This window comes from Sphaerodactylus townsendi, linkage group LG01, assembly GCF_021028975.2.
Source record: "Sphaerodactylus townsendi isolate TG3544 linkage group LG01, MPM_Stown_v2.3, whole genome shotgun sequence".
Classification (NCBI taxonomy): Eukaryota; Metazoa; Chordata; class Lepidosauria; order Squamata; family Sphaerodactylidae; genus Sphaerodactylus; species Sphaerodactylus townsendi.
This window is the reverse complement of record NC_059425.1, coordinates 90994438-91012353: the sequence shown is the minus strand read 5'-3', so window position 1 is coordinate 91012353 and position 17916 is coordinate 90994438. Positions and strand designations below refer to the sequence as shown.

The following is a 17916-nucleotide window of genomic DNA, read 5'->3' as shown; positions in this document are numbered from 1 at the left end:
TAGCTGCTCGCCAAGGGGTTGCCCTGGCCTCTAGTAGAGGCTTGCAGATTTTTAAGAGTGGCACCCCTGGTACCGTCTGTCAAAGACCTAGCAAAGGTCTCTTTAGAGGGGGAAAAAGAATGAGCCGCCATCTTGGCCTACTCTTTTTTGGTGGGGAAAAAAGGCGCCAAAAATAAAAGTTCAACACAAACACTCCCCCCACCCCACATACCACAAAGGAAGCCAGGGAACAAACAGGGGTACAAACACAACTAAGACAGAAGCACAACAAGTACGAAAAGAACACACAGCCTGGAGCCCACAAAAAGCACTGCTGTCCCTGCTGAGGCAGGAAAAATACTGGAGGACAAGCCTCCACAGAATCTGAGTTCCTGCCTCCCTGAGGATGGGTTGGGAAACCACCCAGCAAGATGTCACCCACCTCCAGGAGAAAGGATTTACTATTAATAATGTATCATAAAGGAAAAACATTTTTCTTCTAAAGTAATGCCTTCTCAGTGATTAAATGAATGATCTACAAGTCTTTGCAGACATTCAAAACTGGGGAGGGGAACAAGCAGGAGACAATAAATATTTTATGAAGTCCATTCTCCCCACTTGCAACAGCTTCTGCTGGTGTTTTTATGTCCTAAGTTTTCACTTGCTGCTTTAGGAACTTTCACTGATGTGTCCTTGGTAGATGGTAGTTGAATTAACCATCAAGAATCACAGAATAGAATAGAATAGAATCTTTATTGGCCAAGTGTGATTGGACACACAAGGAATTTGTCTCCGGTGCATATGCTCTCAGTGTACATAAAAGAAAAATACATTTGTCAAGAATCATAAGGTACAGCACTTAATGATTGTCATATAGGTCTAGTAAGCAATCAGGAAACAATCAGTAGTAATGAAAACATAAAATGTAAAATCATAAAATAAAATCATAAAATAAAATAAAATAAAATAAAATGTCAGCACAGGCTATAGTCATACAGTCATAAGTGGGAGGAGATGGGTAATAGGAATGATGAAAAAAGTAGTGCAGTAATTATATAATAAGTATATAATAAATAGTTTGACATTATCGAGGGAATTATTTGTTTAACAGAGTGATGGCATTCGGGAAAAAACTGTTCATATGTCTAGTTGTCTTGGTGTGCAGTGCTCTGTAGCGACGTTTAGAGGGTAAGAGTTGAAACAGTTTATGTCCAGGATGCGAGGGGTCAGTAAATATTTTCACAGCCCTTTTTTTTTGACCCATTCACGGTATACAGGTCCTCAATGGAAGGCAGGTTAGCAGCAATTGTTTTTTCTGCAGTTCTGATTATTCTCTGAGGTCTGTGTCGATCTTGTTGGGTTGCAGAACCAAACCACACAGTTATAGAGGTGCAGATGACAGACTCAATGATTCCTCTGTAGGAACTGTATCAGCAGCTCCTTGGAGCAGTTTGGAGCTTCCTGAGTTGGCTTAGAAAGGAGCGTCTTTGTTGTGCTTTTTTGATTACATTTTTTGATATTAGAATTTGACCATTTTAGGTCATGAGATATGATGGAGCCTAGAAATTTAAAGGTCTCTACTGTTGATACTGTGTTGTCTAGTATTGTGAGAGGAGGTAGGATGGGAGGGTTTCTCCTGAAATCTACCACCATTTCTACGGTTTTAAGTGTGTTCAGTTCTAGATTGTTCCAGTGGCACCACGAGGCTAGTTGTTCAGCCTCCCGTCTGTATGCGGTTTCATCGTTGTCTCGAATGAGACCAATCACTGTTGTATCATCTGCAAATTTCAGTATTTTAACAGATGGATCGTTTGAGATGCAGTCATTGGTATACAGAGAGAAGAGAAGTGGTGAAAGTACAGAGGAATCTAAGCAAATCTAAGCAAATCTAAGCAAATCTAAGCAAATCTAAGCAGTTTTCACCAGATGTTCAATATATATTTTAAAATATGTTTCCTCTACTGTTGATTCCTTCAGAAGTCTCCTTTTGTTGTTTGAACGTCTTCACAAGAGACTCCCACTAGCTGCTACCCTGTGAGCCCTTCTAATTAAAATGGCAGTTCTGCAGATTGGAAAATGGGGGATGTGGGGTCACAATAGTTGCTGATGCCTATGCAGGTGGCCAAAGCAAGACTGGCAGCCTGATCTGGTGGGAGAGGACCTCCCTTTGGAGCCAGTGCAGCCTTGTGCTGAAGGGGGCGCCTACTCCATTGGCGCAAGGGGCAACTGCTCCAGTGGAGGGTCCAATATGCAGGCAGCTGGATGCTCCTCAGTCCTCCCAAATCAAAAGCTATAAGTCCCAGCCATGGCAGGGCTGCACTGGCATCCAAAATGGTGGCAGTGGGGGGCATTCTGGGAGACACCCTTGTTTGCGGTCCATTGCGCCACAGCCCTGGTCCTGCAGTTACATTACCCTTAAGTCCATTGGAGGGTTTTTGCTGTTTTCTCCCAGTGGAGGATTTTTGCTGTTTTCTTCCTCTCCATGCTTCCGGAAAGCCCTCTAGAGGAGGTGGGGTGACACACCAGTAGCGCTGACCACCTCCGTGGTCTGGATTGGGCTGTAATTTAACTCCAGCTATTTTGCTTAGATCAGGGTTTCCTTCATCTTGTTCAGCCTGTGGGTATTTATGGAATATTGAGAACAGGGAGTAGACACCGCTGCAAAATGGCTGCCATAGGAAATAATCACAACCATTTGGAAGCTACAAGTCTTCAATGATACCGTAATGGAGGCAAACTGTTTCTAAAGCACCCACTTTTCCAGTGAAGCAAAGTAAAGCTTCTGGCGATGTCCTAAACTCATTTTCCCAACTAGAAAAGTAATCTAGGAAATAACCTACAGAAATGTATTGTATTACCTGTTCTTCAAGAGCTTGCTTGATAATTTCATCTTTCTCCTCATCACTTAAAACCTGTTTGTTATTTCTCATTTGCTTTTTCTTGTCTGTTTCTATTTTTTCTTGGCTTTCGCTGTTCTAGACAAAAATGTAAGAATGGAAAAGCTTTGAATTGAGCAACTGTTAACATAACAGGAAAGCATTTAAAACATAGTCATTTTCCTGGCCATTTCTTCCTGGTCATTTCTTCATCAACCCATTTATTGAAGAATATTCCCCACTCTCCTCCATGTTATCCTATGCTTTCAATTCTTTCAGTGCATTACAGATTTTTAGGAAGCTGGTTTCAAGTGTCTTTCAGATATATGTGAATCTATTGGTGAGAAGCATTTTAGCATGAAGGAGATGCTATCACAGGTCAGGAAGAAGAAAAACATGTTCCCACAGCTCTCCTTCATGCCAAAGATGTAATGACAGGCTTGAGAAACTTGACATCTGAATGGAAAATCTAAAGCCCTCAAACTTTTGTGCTTGAGTTTTAAAGTTATTGTGCTTGTGAAGTTACTGAAGAAAAGTAACAGATCTGAACAATAGTTCTGAAACAGCTGCTGAAGTGCTGTTGGCCTCAAATATTCACTCTTTATTTATTGGACATATAACTCACCCTTTCCCATCAAGGCTCACAACAATAGTTTACAACAATAAATAAAATCCAACTATACAATTAAATCTCAGTACTTAGTACCACATGGGCGGCTGCTGTGATGCTGGAATCCACCCCCAAACAGCATCACTTTCAATGGTGTTTAAACTAGGGAGCCCAGATTCTCCTTTTAAATCCACCTTAAAGGGAGAATCTGAGGTCCCCAGATAAAGCAATATTGAAAGTGATGCTGTTTTGGGGTGGATTATCCCCCACCCTGAAATAACATCACTTTCAATGTTTAAACTGGGGACCTCAGATTCTCCCTTTAAATCCATGCCGAAGGGGGTGGATTTATAAAGAGAATCTGGGAAAATTTGGGAGATGCCTGCTGTCAGGGGTACAATTGTTAAGCTAGCAGCACCAAACTTTCAGGGTATCTTTGGGAGACTCTCCTGATGATACCACCCAGGTTTGGTGACGTTTGGTTCAGGGGGTCCAAAATTATGGACTCTCAAAGGTGTAGCCCCCATCTCCTATTAGCTTGCATTGGAAACAATGGGGAATGGAGGCACTCGCTTTGGGAGTTCATAACTTTGCACTCCCTGGACCAACCTTCACCAAACCGGGGTGGTATCAGCAGAAGACTATCCTGATTATACCACCTAGGTTTAGTGAAGTTTGATTCAGGGGGTCCAAAGATATGGACCCTCAAATGGGTAGACCCATCTACTATTAGTTCCATTGGAAACAATGGGGGATAGAGGCACCTGTTTTGGGAGTCCATAACTTTGTACCCCCTAGACCAACCTTCACCAAACCGGGGTGGTAACAGTAGCAGACTATCCTTATGATACTACCTAGGTTTAGTGAATTTTGATTCAGGGGGTCCAAAGATATGGACCCTCAAATAGGTAGACCCATCTACTATTAGCTCCCATTGGAAACAATGGGGGATAGGGGCACCCCCTTTGGGGGTCCATAACTTTGGACTCCCTGAACCAAACTTTGCCAAACTTGGCTGGTATCATCAAGAGTGTCACCTGACAATAGCCTGAAATTTTGGTGCCACTAGCCTAAAAACTGTGCCCCCTGCAGGCCAAAAACCGAAAAACACTTTAAAATACAAAAACCCACAAACGGGGGGTGGAGCTTCAGACATGCAATGGGGGGGTCTGAACCCAAGAACCCCCCTTACCTGCATCCTTGGACCAGAGCCAAAAAGGCTCTGGCTCTCGTTGAGGACAGCCAGATATTTTTCAGGTCAGGGTCCATCAGTAAGTTACTTGCTGAGCATAGCACTCTTTACGGGGGTTGAGGAGATGAACTGGAAAAGGGGGTCCTGCAAATATGAAGGTCCCAGTCTGTTTAAAGTTTTTCACCTGGATGAAAGACAGCTGATGGAGCACTGGTTGGATATGTGATCTCCACAGAGTCCCTTTGAGGACCCAGCAGCTGCATTCTGGACCAACTGAAATTTCCAGAGCAATGTCAAGGATAGCCCTGCATAGAGCAACAGTAATCTAATCTGGGAATGACAGTTTTATGGATCACCATGGCTAAGTCAGGGTAAGCCAGCTATCTAACCTGGCAAAAATGGAAGAACACCAGTTTGGCTACATTTGTAACCTGTGCCTCCATTGAAAGGCAGACATCCAGGATCACATCTACACTCTTGACATAGGCATTAATTGCCTACTGTCTAGGATTGGGAGTCAGCATTCTATTTCTGTGTCTCCCCTGCCCAGTCACAAATTCTCTAACTTTGATGGATTTAGTTTCAGCTAGCTCTGTTCCAGCCATCCCACCATGGCCTCCAGACACTTGGTTAATATATCTGGAGCAGCATCTGGTCAGCCATTCATAAAGAGAAACAGTTGAGTGCAGTGGGGACATCCGGGGGACATTGAGTGCAGTGGGGGCATCTGGTCAGCCATTCATAAAGAGAAACAGTTGAGTGCAGTGGGGACATCCACCGAGTGCAGTGGAGCAGCATCTGGTCAGCCATTCATAAAGAGAAACAGTTGAGTGCAGTGGGGCCATTCATAAAGAGAAACAGTTGAGTGCAGTGGGGACATCCGGGACACCCAGGCACCCAGCATGGGAGCCACGTGGGGGGCACAAAATCACCCAATCATGCCCCACTTCCTCTTCTGCCTGATCACTCGCACTCCCTGATCTCATCCTCCTCCTTCTCCCTTCCCCTTTCCATGCCTGGTGTGCTCATGCTCTCCCTGCCTCCCTGCAGGTTGGCTCCTGAGTCAAAAGATTATGATTGACTGTGTCAAAAGCTGCTGTCAGATCAAGTAGTAACAGCAGCACTGACCTGCCCTTGGTGCAGTTTCCTCTGGAGGTCATATGTGAGGGCAACCAAAGCCTTCTCTATCCCTCAGCCAGGTAAGAAATCAATTTCAAACAGATCCAGAGCTGGTGTGTCTTCAAGGAATGCTTGGAGCTGATCTACAGCTCAGGAATGGAAAGTGTGACACTGGGCAGTAGTTGGATGAATCAGATGGATCCAGTGATGGCTGATTCAAGAGTAGCCTTACCGTCATCTTTTTTTCAACCCCCCTGGGAAGACCTCAGAACTCAGAAACAGATTAACAATGTCTATCAGGGACTCATACACCATCACCCCTGGCTTTTACCAGTCATGATGAGCATAGGTCTAAGGGACAAGAGGTAGGTTTCACAGTTGCCAGGATGTGTCAGTATCAACTATATGAGTGCAAATAGGACCTACAGATTATGCTGACTCCTCTCCCAATTCCCAAATAAGATCCCAAATAAGATTCCCAAATAAGATCCAATGCTTATTTGCAGTGCAAATAAGTCCCATAAATCCCATGGGAAGCATTTTGGGGCAAGTAGGTCACAATAAAATAGTGCTTCTTTTCAGAGTCTGCTTGCTGGGTGACCTTGGGCTAATCACAGTTCTTCTGAACTCTTAGCCCCACCTACCTCACAAGGTGTCTGTTGTGGGGAAAAAATCGGAAGGAGTCTGTAAGCCACTTTGAGACTCCTTACAAAAGAGAAAGGCAGGGTATAATTCCAAACTCTGCTTCTTGGTTAAAAACAGAAACCTGTGCATTGACAATATAATACTCTGTCTCAGGGAAAGATGTCAGAAGATATGTGTTATTAAACCACTACATCTTCCTGGACGTTTCTTATGATTGAATGCACTGCGGGGTCTTAGTGACTGCCTCCTGCCATCCAATTCTCTTTTTGCCTTAGAGAATCTTATTTAAGCACTGCCGCTGAAAAACCATTATTGTCTGAGCTGTTAATTATATACCTTTGAAAAAAGAGCATTTATATTGTCCCAGAGAATATTAACAAGACTTGCCTTTTTGTAAAGTTGTGCCCACCATTTTGTTTCCTGTGTCAGAAACAGGAAAGAAAATGGTGGGTGCAACTTTACAATTTGCTAACAGCCGTCAAGGGCAATATAAATTCTCTTTTTTCAAAGGTCTGTGTTTAACCATGCAGACAATAATGGCTTGACAAAAGCAGCCTTTAAATAAGATTCTCTACAGCTAAAAGAGAATCTAAACAATTTTCTGCAGCAGACGCATAGTACTGTAACTTCTGCTACAGAACTCAGACCACACCATCGTGTTTCCCTGAGACAGAGTATAGAACACACACAAACTCACAATAAACTCCTTAATTACTGAGAGGTGGCCTCACAGTGGGTGGCCATTGCTACAGTATTTTCCACTGCTGCACCCCCATGCAGGAGAAGCTGCATGGTGAACTGCATGAAATACGGATTTGAAGTTGCTACCCTTATTCCATCATTCTGCGTTTTTAAACAGTCAGAAAAAGAGTATCATCAAATGAGACAAGATTAGACATTCAGCCGCCCCAAAAGTCAAATGAGTCAAACTCAGATCAAATGAAAGGTTATTTTAATGAAAGGTTATTTTAAAAGTAATGCACAATATATTCTTTAGCTGAGCAACAAGGTTAATTTCCAAATCATGTGCTTCTAGAAGCTAAATAAAATAAGCAAGTAATCTGTTAGAGTCTGTAGTGCAGAGGCGTAGCTACCATGGGGACATCCGGGGACAAGTGCCCCGGGCGCCACCTTGTGGTGGGCGCAAAAATTGCAGGTTCGTTAGTGGCTTTTTCTATTTTTCAGGGTTTTTCCCATTTTGTGGCCTGCAGGGGGCGCAGTTTTTAGGCTAGCAGCACCAAACTTTCAGACTATTGTCAGGTGACTCTCCTGATGATACCAGCCAAGTTTGGTGCAGTTTGGTTCAGGGGGTCCAAAGCTATGGACCCCCAAAATGGGTGACCCCATACTCCATTATTTCCAATGGGGAGCTAATAGTAAACGGGGCTACCATTTTGAGGGGTCCATATAACTTTGGATCCCCCTGAATCCAAACTTCACTAAACCTAGGTGGTAATCCTGAAGGATAGTCTCTCTGCTGGTATTACCACTCCAGGTTTTTATGCAGTTTGGTTCAGGGGGTCCAAAGTTATGGACCCCGTGCTGGGTGCTCCATCCTCCATTGTTTCCAATGGGAGCTAATGGTAGATGGGGCTACCCTTTCTGAGGGGTCCCATAACTTTGGGCTTCCTGAACCAAACTTCACTAAACCTGGGTAGGTTTTAATCAGGGAGAGTCTTCTGAAGATAGCCCAAAGTTTGGTAACTGTTAGCTTAAACATTGGCTCCCCTGACAGGCACCCTCAAATTTTCCCCTTAGGTTCTCTCTTTAAATCCACCTCCTTTGGAGTGGGATTTAAAGGGAGAATCTGGGCCCTCTAGATTAAAAAAACATTAAAAGTATTGTTGAAGGCTTTCAAAAACCAGATTCAACTGGTAGTTGTGAGTTTTACAGGCTGTGGTCTGATAGATCTTGTTCCTAACATTTCGCCTGCAACTGTGGCTGGCATCTTCAGAAGTGTATCACAGAGAGAAGTCTGTTATAAGAGAAGGCTGGACACAGTGTATAATAGAGCTTCTCTCTGTGATACACCTCTGAAAATACCAGCCACAGATGTGCAGGTGAGACATTAGGAACAAGATACACCAGACCCACGGCCACACAGCCCAGAAAAAACCCAATACACCAACATTGAAAAAAAATGATGCTGTTTTGGGGTGGGGGAATCTAACCCCTGAAACAGCATCATTTTCAATGTTGTTTAAACTAGGGAGCCCAGAGTATCCCCTTAAGGTGGATTTAAAAGGAGAATCTGGGCTCCCTAGTTTAAACAACATTGAAAGTGATGCTGTTTCAGGGTGGATTCCCCGCCATCAAAAAATAGCATCACTTTCAATGTTGTTTCAAACTAGGGAGCCCCTGGGTGTGTTCAGATTTGTGTAATGTTGGGCCATGTTCTATATAATGCAATGGTGACTTTGAGATGAACTGGTGCAAAAATGTTGTTTGGTCGTGGTGGGGGAGGGATGCTGCCCAAATGGGGGGGGGGGCGCAAAACTCAGATTTTGCCCCGGGCTCCATTTACCCTAGCTACACCCCTGCTGTAGTGTTAGGCATTTCATGCAAATCCCTAAGCCAGCCATACATGGCAGTGTACAGGATAAACTTTGGTTCTAGCTCAAGCAGACATTTTGAGCTGTATGTAGCCCATTGTTTAAAATTCAGTATTTAAAGCAAAAACTCAATATTTAAGGGGGGAAATTACATGCCCTGATAAAGACTGATAATGTCTTAAAACTGAATATTCTCTCATTTTAAAATGAGCAGAAAAGTTTAAACAAGAACTACACTACGAATAGCCTGGTTTTACTGGAGAGACTGGATATTAGAAATTAGTAAATCTACTACAGGTAAGTACACTAAAAATACTTTTATTTTCACAATTTACAGGGTCGCTTGCATTATTTCCCCTCCCCATTTTATCTTCACAACAACCCTGTGAGGGTTGGTTAGGCTTACAAAGACAATACATTGGACACAGAGGAAGTTTTCTGCTGACAGAAAGAATGGTGACTTTCATCAATCCATTTTTCCTGTGTCAGACTTGTGACCCCTCCTCATGCTTGGGTGAGGTCTCCAATCCCCAAGGATGAGCATTTCAGAAGGCAGTTTGTGTTTGAGGAGGGAGGCAAAGATGTCTGTCCATTGAAAATGCTTCCATCCACAGAAATCCTTCATTGCATTCAACCTAGTGACTGGCCCAAGGTGAGTTTCAAAGGTTAATAGGGATTTGAATTCAAATTTAAGCAGCTGTAGTCCAATCCTAATCCTTACAGACTGTCAGATTTTACCTCTAAAATCACTTTAAGAGGCACAACCAGAATGAAATATATGGAGGACAAGTGAGTCAATAAAATTCTTTATATGAATCCAACAATATGATCAGCACTTTTTGTGTAGGGACCTCAGCCAAGCATGAGGAGGGAGTCACAAGTCTGGCACTGAAAAACGTGGCATATCTCCGATGCCAGTTCCGTTAGCATGCAGGGGCTGGGTGGGCAGTGGAAGCTGACTAAGGTCAGCTCTGTCTCCTGGCCTGTCCCCAGAATGCCCCTGGCCATGCTGTCGCAAATAGTGGCAGCTTCTGGGTCAGGCACTGTGAAGCTGCACAGTGCCCATCTGGGTAAGTCACCCCTCCACAGGCTCATTTGCCCCTTGGACTGGCACGATGGGCACTCATGCCAGTGCAGGATTGCATCAGCTCCAGAAATGGATTAGTCCCACCCCCATTCTGAATTGGGCTGCACAAATATTTCTATGCTGCCTCTTCAGAGTCCTGCTTGAGGTGGCTTACAACTAAAAAACCCACAATACAATACCAACAGCTCATCCTCTCAGACAAAAACAAGTAAAATAAGTTTACTCCAACAAAGAATTTGATGCAACTGACTTCATTAAGAAAATGTCTTTGCAAAAGAGCCTGAGCAGCAAACTTTCTTGCTAAATGGAGATCATTTTCCTTATCAGTTATTTGCATCAGCATGGAGCAATATAGCATACTGTCTGCCCTATATAATAGTGCACAAAGAATAACGCCCTCAGTGAAAATAGAATAAGTGCACCTAATAAATAAAACAGAAGCACAATAGAGAAAATAAAACAAATATTACACGTATACAAAAGGAACCTGCATAAACTTTAAAGGTTTCCAAACTGTTGCCGTCCCCCCTTCTGTAAAATCTTTGTGTTTGGATGAGAACCAACAAACTGCTTAATAAGCTTATTGTTCAGACTGGCAAAAGTTCTGTTCACATTGTGTGTAATTCTTTGCTACCAAGGACACACTGCAAACATGCCTAATCCTGGACATTCCCAGAAAGGTCTGCTTGAGCAAGGTTGCAGAGTTTACAAAAGAATCACAAACAGAGGCTACTGCAGAGGCAAAAGAAGCAAAGTGGGGGGGTGGAAATTGCTGAGCAGAGAATAAGACTTAAATCATAGTTTTCTACATAAAGACTTATTCTTGGTGGTATAATCTTAATATTTACAACCAGATGAACGTTTCCTTTTTTGAATATTAATTTTTCAGATTAGTTATAGTTCTACCCCCCAAAAAAATTACCAATTTGGATATATTATTAGAAATACAGACATAGTCCATTTTGCAATACTTTCATAATTATATCCAGTTTTATTCCAGAACTTCATTAAAATATTCCCCAACTGTGTCACTTTTACAGCCTGCTGCCATTATAGATTTCCTCCACCAGGGAAAGAATAATATGATAAACCTCAGGCTATATACACACAAAGATCCTAAGACATGTGCAGTATTCTGCTTAAAGGGGTTCACTTTCATTTTTACTGCTTGCCCCTCTTTCCTCTCACTTAGTTTTTTGTGCAGACTATTCCACTTCAAACAGTCTTCTATTCACTGACCATCTTGAAAGACTGATTTTGTGTATATAGAATTATGAAGGAAGAATGGGACTAAGGGATTTTTATCAAGACTATATGTTTATTTTATAACATTTTTTTCTGTCAAGAGGAGGCATGTTATCTTTGCAGACACAAATTTTCAGTTTTGAGAATTGCAAAACGAAGTATCTGTGATAATATCTTCTAGACAGAAAAACTGCCCAAAATAATCTTGCAGCAACCTCTGAAAGAGAATGATAGATTAATGGAATTCATTTACCAAGAAATGTAAACACTGCATGAATATACAATCTCATGCTACATAATTAAAAACTAATTCTTATTTCATAATGAATAACCTTTGGAGTATTATATATGTTAAACAGAAAACCATTTAAACTATTTAAACTACCTTTAGACAGATTTTTCCTCAAAAGGCATTTTATTTTTTAAAAATCAGATTTAAATAAAAACTCTGATTTAAATTTTAAAAATCTATTATTATTATTATTATTATTATTATTATTATTATTATTATTATTATTATTATTATTATTATTATTTCAGTTTAATATCCCACTCTCCCTGTCAACGCAGGCTCAGAGCTAATTCCAATACATATAATCACAATTTGCAAATAAATATCATTTAAAAATTAAAATATCAGAATCAAGATATCAATAAAGTATAAAACATTCTGCAGTGCTAAACCGTGCCCACTTTATAAGAAAAAAGGGGGAAGGGAAAAGGGAAGGGAGGGAGGCAAGATGAAAATGTCACTCCCACTGTTGCCCTCAACTATAGGTCTGGTGGGAAAACGTCTTAATTTAATTATTTGATTTGATTATTCAGGCCTTGTGGATTTGAGTTATGTCCTGCAGGGCCCTGGTCTCATTTCACAGAGCATTCCTCCGGGCTGGCCCTGGCCCTAGCTGAGGACAGTTGGATGCTTTTCGAGTTAGGGACCACCAGCAAATTGTTTTTAGCAGAGTGTAACACTCTCTGGAGGACATACCAGGAGAGGCTGTCTTGCAGATGTTCTGGTGCCAGATTGTTAAAAAATCACTGATTTTTATCCACCCTGCCACAGCACAAACAGAATTTTTCAGCATCCCAATTAACATGGGATCATAAACATAGTTATCTCGCCCTGCCTAAAGGGTAACTCATATTATCTTTGGCCAAGGCAGAGTTATATGCAGAGGTGGGATCCAACCAGTTCTCACCACTTCTCTAGAAGTGGTTACTAATTTTTTCTGAGTGCTGAGAAGGGGTTACTAAAGCAACCTCCCTGCCCAATAGGGACTGGAGGTGCGTGTGTGCAGCTGCGCCACTGTTTGAATCCTACCACCATCGGAACCTGTTATTAAATTTTTTGGATCCCACCACTGGTTATATGTCCTTTTCCTATTCAATAAATCCAAAGGATTTATTGAAAAAATCCAAAGGATTCCCTACAAGGAACCTGCTCCTTGCATGTTATAGCTTATACAGCATTTTTATAAAAGATGCAGACACTGTTATTTCTATATGCATGCCAGGATAAAACAATCTCAATAGTATGAATGAAGAACATGCCCACTTAAAGTTGCCATATAGTAAATCTGACCATTGGCTTATCAAGCATGGTTACTGCACCCTAGTCTACAATACAGAGCCCGCTTTTCATTTTATACTACATGTTTGTCTTTTGCCTACACTCTCTCCCAGATTATACAACACCTCCCCACCCACCCCAAAAAAGAAGAGGTCATGGTGCAACGAATTCAATACACCTTAGGTTGGCATATGACACATGAGGTTCCAATCTGCCAAAGACTAATATCTTAAATGTACAGGAAGGCACCGAATCCCTGATAAATGCCAACCCTCAAACAACTATAAACATTTATAACATAAGAGCAGTTAAACAACGAAACCAACTACTGAAGGAAGGTGTGCTCTCTCTTGGTGGAGGTCTATTGATCAAAGATTGAACAAACATCTTTTGAAAATACTCTGCATTGGAAAATGGGTTTGGACAAGATAGGCCATAAGGCCACTTCCAACTCAGTTTCCTTCCTATAAAGCTATGGTTTTGGGAAATATGAACTCCCTCTGCCTTCCTGCCTCCACACATTACACTTTGCCCAGAAATAGAATAACTCAAGGATTCTAAATGACAAATTTCACTATATCCCAATCATTTTCCAAAAAGCTCAAAGCATAGTTTTTTATCTCATTATATCAACTTGTTAACTAGGTGAAACAAAGAGATATTGACTTGCCAGGGCCATATACCCAAACCCAGCCACATGGTTCCTTACTGCACTGACAAAAAAAGAAAATCTTCTAATTCTTTCTTTTATGAGATGCACCACCCATAAATTAGTCATAGGTCATATGTCAGAAACCTTACACTTAAACAGTAACAAACTGCTCTCCTACCTGGAGAGGCAGCTCTTAAATGGGGAGGCTTCAACTCATTTCTTTAAGTGTTAAGAGCTGTAATTATGGGTAGTTTCAGATGAGATGCAGAGGAGAAAAGCAAATCACTCAATTGCTGCTTTGCAATATAATTCCAAATCTTGTTCAAAGCTCAAAAATAAACATTCTTAGTGTGAGGGAGGACCAATGCACATCTTCCTGGGGAAATTACTTGCAACTCTGATCCTCAACTGAAGGGCAAAAAAAATGGTGAGAATTGATTTACAGCTCTTCTGTGCATCACAACTGAAACCACTCTGTGATAAAGGGGCGAGATTTGCTACCACTTCATACTGTAATTTGTAACAGTTTGTCCAGAAGCCACCCATTTCTAGGGAGACTGCTTTAAACATATAGATTACTTCATTTATTCTCATGCCTCTATACTTCTGTAAAATACACACAAAATATATGCATAACCCTGGTACAGTGGTACCTCGAAAATTGCCAATAATCTATCCGGAGATTATCGGCGATTTCCAAAAACGGCGTATTTCGAGAGATGCCGTTAGCGCATGCACAATGCCGTTGTGGGGGGTGTTATATGATCTGGGAGAGAGTATAGGCAAAAGACAAACATGTAGTATAAAATTAAAAGCAGGCTCTGTATTGTAGACTAGGGTGCAGCAACCGTGCTTGATAGGCTAATGGTCAGACTTACTATATGGCAACTATATGGTGTTTGCGTACCCTCGTCGGCCATGGGAAATTGGCGCCTAGCAATCGTCGATTACTGAAATCGATGATTATCGAAGGCGTCGATTTTCGAGGTACCACTGTATAATATTGTTAGATTTTTATTCCACCCATTCTCCAAGAGGTTCAAAGCAGTATACACGATTATCTCCTCATCCATTTTATCTTTCACTCTGTGATGCAGGCCAGGGACAGAAAGAGCAATTGACTTCCCCAGGGACATTTGAGGCCATAGGGGACTTGAACCCAGGTCCTTTCAGCTGCAACCTCACCTTCTCACTACTGCACCACAGTTTCTCACATGTATACATTCTGGAAACATACAGAGGAAGAGACAATGCCATAGGAAGAGAATGTATGTTTTGTCATGATCAGTAGCTTTTAACTCTGCAATGCAACATGCCTATGTGAAGCCAGAGCCAAGTTTTGTGGTATAAGTAGGGTACTGGTTTTATTTATTTATTTGTTTGTTTGTTTATTTATTTTTTTATACTCCCCCTCTCTAACAGGGCTCAGGGCAGTGAACAACAACAAAAGTCAATAACAATAATAAAACAATAGTAAAAACAATAATAAACAGTAAAAGCAACTCAGATGGCAAGAAAACCCACCCCACACTGTGCCCAAAGGAGGACAAAGATGATAGCAGTCAGGCCAACTGGCTAGATGGAAATGTCTGGTGGAAAAGTTCCATCTTACAGGCCCTGTGGAACTCATTAAGTCCTGCAGGGCCCTGATCTCACTGGGGAGCTTATTCCACCAGGTAGGGGACAGGGCTGAGAAGGCCCTGGCCTTCATAGAAGCCAGCTGAACCTCCTTCAGACCAGGGATCTCCAGCAGGTTCCCCTCCAACAAATGGAGGGGCCTAATGGGGCAGTATGGGGAGAGGCAGTCCCGTATGTTCCCCTCCAACAAATGGAGGGGCCTAATGGGGCAGTATGGGGAGAGGCAGTCCACGACCACTCAGCCTTAAGTGTTAACACCAACACTTGGAATATGATCTGAAACTTGATCAGCAGCCAATGAAGTTGGTACAGGACTGGAGTAATCTGGTCTCCACTTGATGCTCCAGAAAGGAGCCTGGCTGCCGCATGCTGAATGAGCTTTAGTTTCCAGGTCACAGTCAAAGGAAGGCCAGTGTAAAGTGAGTTACAACAATCCAATCTGGAGATGACCGTTGCATGGATTACAGTGGCCAGGTCGGAAGAGGAGAGGTACAGAGCTAGTTGCTGTGCCTGATGCAGATAGCAAAAAGCCACCTGGACTTCTAGCAACAAGGCTGAGTCCAAGGTTATCCCCAGGCTTTTGACTGACAAGGCCAATTGCAAGACCTCACCGTCAAGCATAGGCAGGCAAAAGTCAGCCGGCCTCTCCCCCCTGACCCACCCACAGAATTTCCATCTTCACTGGATTCAGCTTCAGTCGGCTCACACTCAACCAACAAGCCACAGCCTCTAAACAATGTTGGAGAGCCCCCAGGCTGAAGCTGGGCGGCCTGCCATCATGAACACCAGCTGGGTGTCATCCGCATATTGGTGACACCGCAGCCCAAAACTCTGAACTAATCCAGCCAGGGGCCGCAAGTAGATGTTAAAAGGGTCGCCCCACAGATCATGGGGCATTGCTTGATTTCTCCCCCCAGTTGGTGTTAACTTGATTGCTCACAGGTGCTCTTTGAGGGCGTACAATAACTTCTATGTTGCTCACAAGGAATCTTCATCTACATTTACCATGAGTGAGAATGAATGGGGCCTATATGCATCTTTCCTGCACATTTTGTGATGCCTGGCTATATTTATCAGCTTGTTACTATGGCAATACTATGCATGACATATATCATTATACTGGCGCTTTCATTCTGCCCTTTTGTACTTGCATCAAATCCTTTTTCCTGTAGCTTTGAAGATCACCTACTATAAAAAGGTATTATTAATTACTTTGGAATCTAGTTAGCCCTCCCCTTCCATACACTAATTTAAGTTAATGTTTAACCTTTCCATATACTAATTTAAGTTAACGGCATCACTTGCTTTAGAACATGATATTGAAGGCCAAAAAGTTAAAAGAGTAAAAATTTACAGAAATACACTGCCTTATTCCTTGTTCACAGGCAGCCCAATCCAAGGTGGAGGGCAGTAGAGTGGCAGCCAGGTGACAGGGGGAAAGGATAAAATCTTGGAGGCACAGGTGACAGGGGGAAAGGATAAAATCTTTTTCTCTCCTGAAAAAGTCCACTGTCCAAAATGACTTATGCCACATTTTTGGTGGCATGAGTCTGAGCAACAAAAAGGGGGTATTCTTGGGCCAAAGCTCCACTGGGAGCTGACTAAAGTTGACTCCATCCCAGGAACACCTCCCATGATGCCAGTGCAGATCCCAACAGCACAGAAGCAACAGCATAGAGGCAAACTTCTGAATTCAAACACCATGGAGCAGCATAGCACCCTGCCGCTGAGGTAAATGCCTCTGTGCTGGCACCTTATCACTTTGGCCGTTTCCACACAGGCGGAATATGGCGGCCTGGGGACGGCAAAAATGCCGTCCCCAGGCCGCCGTTCGCACAGGGGGCACAGCTGCTTCACAGCCGCGCCGCCCTCGCGCCGCCCGACCGGCGCCAATCCAGCGTTTTCAAACCACACTTCCCGGCACTTCCCCCCCACACTCCCCTGCTTCAGCACTATTTCGGTCCCCGGGTTTCAAGCGTATCGCCGAGGCTTTTGGGACACACCCTGCCCTGCGACGTAGGAGCAGGCGCGCTGGGCCGGGGGGCGTGTCCTCAGGCCTCGGCGACATGCCGGAGGTCTGGGGACATGCCGGGATCGGCGCCAGGTGACGGCATTCGCGTGGCGCCGTCGGCAGCCGGAAATTTCTGGGACCGCCCATGCGGATCGTTCCTTAGGGGTAGACGTCGGGTCGGCGCGAAATGCGCCGACCCAGCCGCTTCCGCCTCCGTGCGGAAACGGCCTTTGTGTGGTACTGGTTATAACAGTTCCAGTGCAGGAGTCATGCCGCTTCCAATCTGGTTTCAGTTCCCACCTCCCTTTGGATTGCACAGTCAAATAGCATCAAATGCCTTTATGGTATCAGTTCTTGATTTAGAATACAATTTCAATACTGCTTTCATATAGTTTTTCTTGTAGCCCTAATTTCCTTCATAATTTCCCTATTGACTAAGACCCCCTTTGCCCTTTCCCTTTCAGCTCTTCCCCACACAAATCCATTCTATGTATTTTGCAATACTTATTGCTGGAATTCCTCATCCCAGGATATTTGCATTGCAGCTTTTTATTTTTATCTTTTCAATTGCATGACATGGGTTTTTTTCCTTCACTCTCTTCTAAAATATTTATTTTCAACTCCTCTTTTTATTTTCTTTTATTGCTACACATTTTGTTTGACTTAGGCTCAAGCAGACCTATTTGTTTAAACCCAAATTACACATGTAGCAGGTGGATACATTATTTTTTTGGACCAAA

General features: G+C 42.9%; 1 protein-coding gene across 4 annotated transcripts in view; it reads right to left on the bottom strand.

Annotated features, from left to right (window-relative positions):
• The window catches only part of LOC125439029, a 105083-nt gene that overhangs the window by 81454 nt on the left and 5713 nt on the right, over window positions 1–17916 (bottom strand). Inside the window, exons 1-2 of one of the 4 annotated variants that reach the window (XM_048507882.1) lie at window positions 4658–4783; window positions 2838–2949 (exon numbers count right to left, since the gene is read on the bottom strand). The exons of 1 other annotated variant lie outside the window; for it this stretch is intronic. In XM_048507882.1, the coding sequence (XP_048363839.1) occupies window positions 2838–2949; window positions 4658–4734 (189 nt within the window). In that variant the 5' untranslated portion in view covers window positions 4735–4783. Of the gene's footprint in view, window positions 1–2837; window positions 2955–4657; window positions 4784–17916 lie in introns of those variants that run through there. 2 more of the 4 variants (XM_048507875.1, XM_048507898.1) reach the window with 2 other exon arrangements.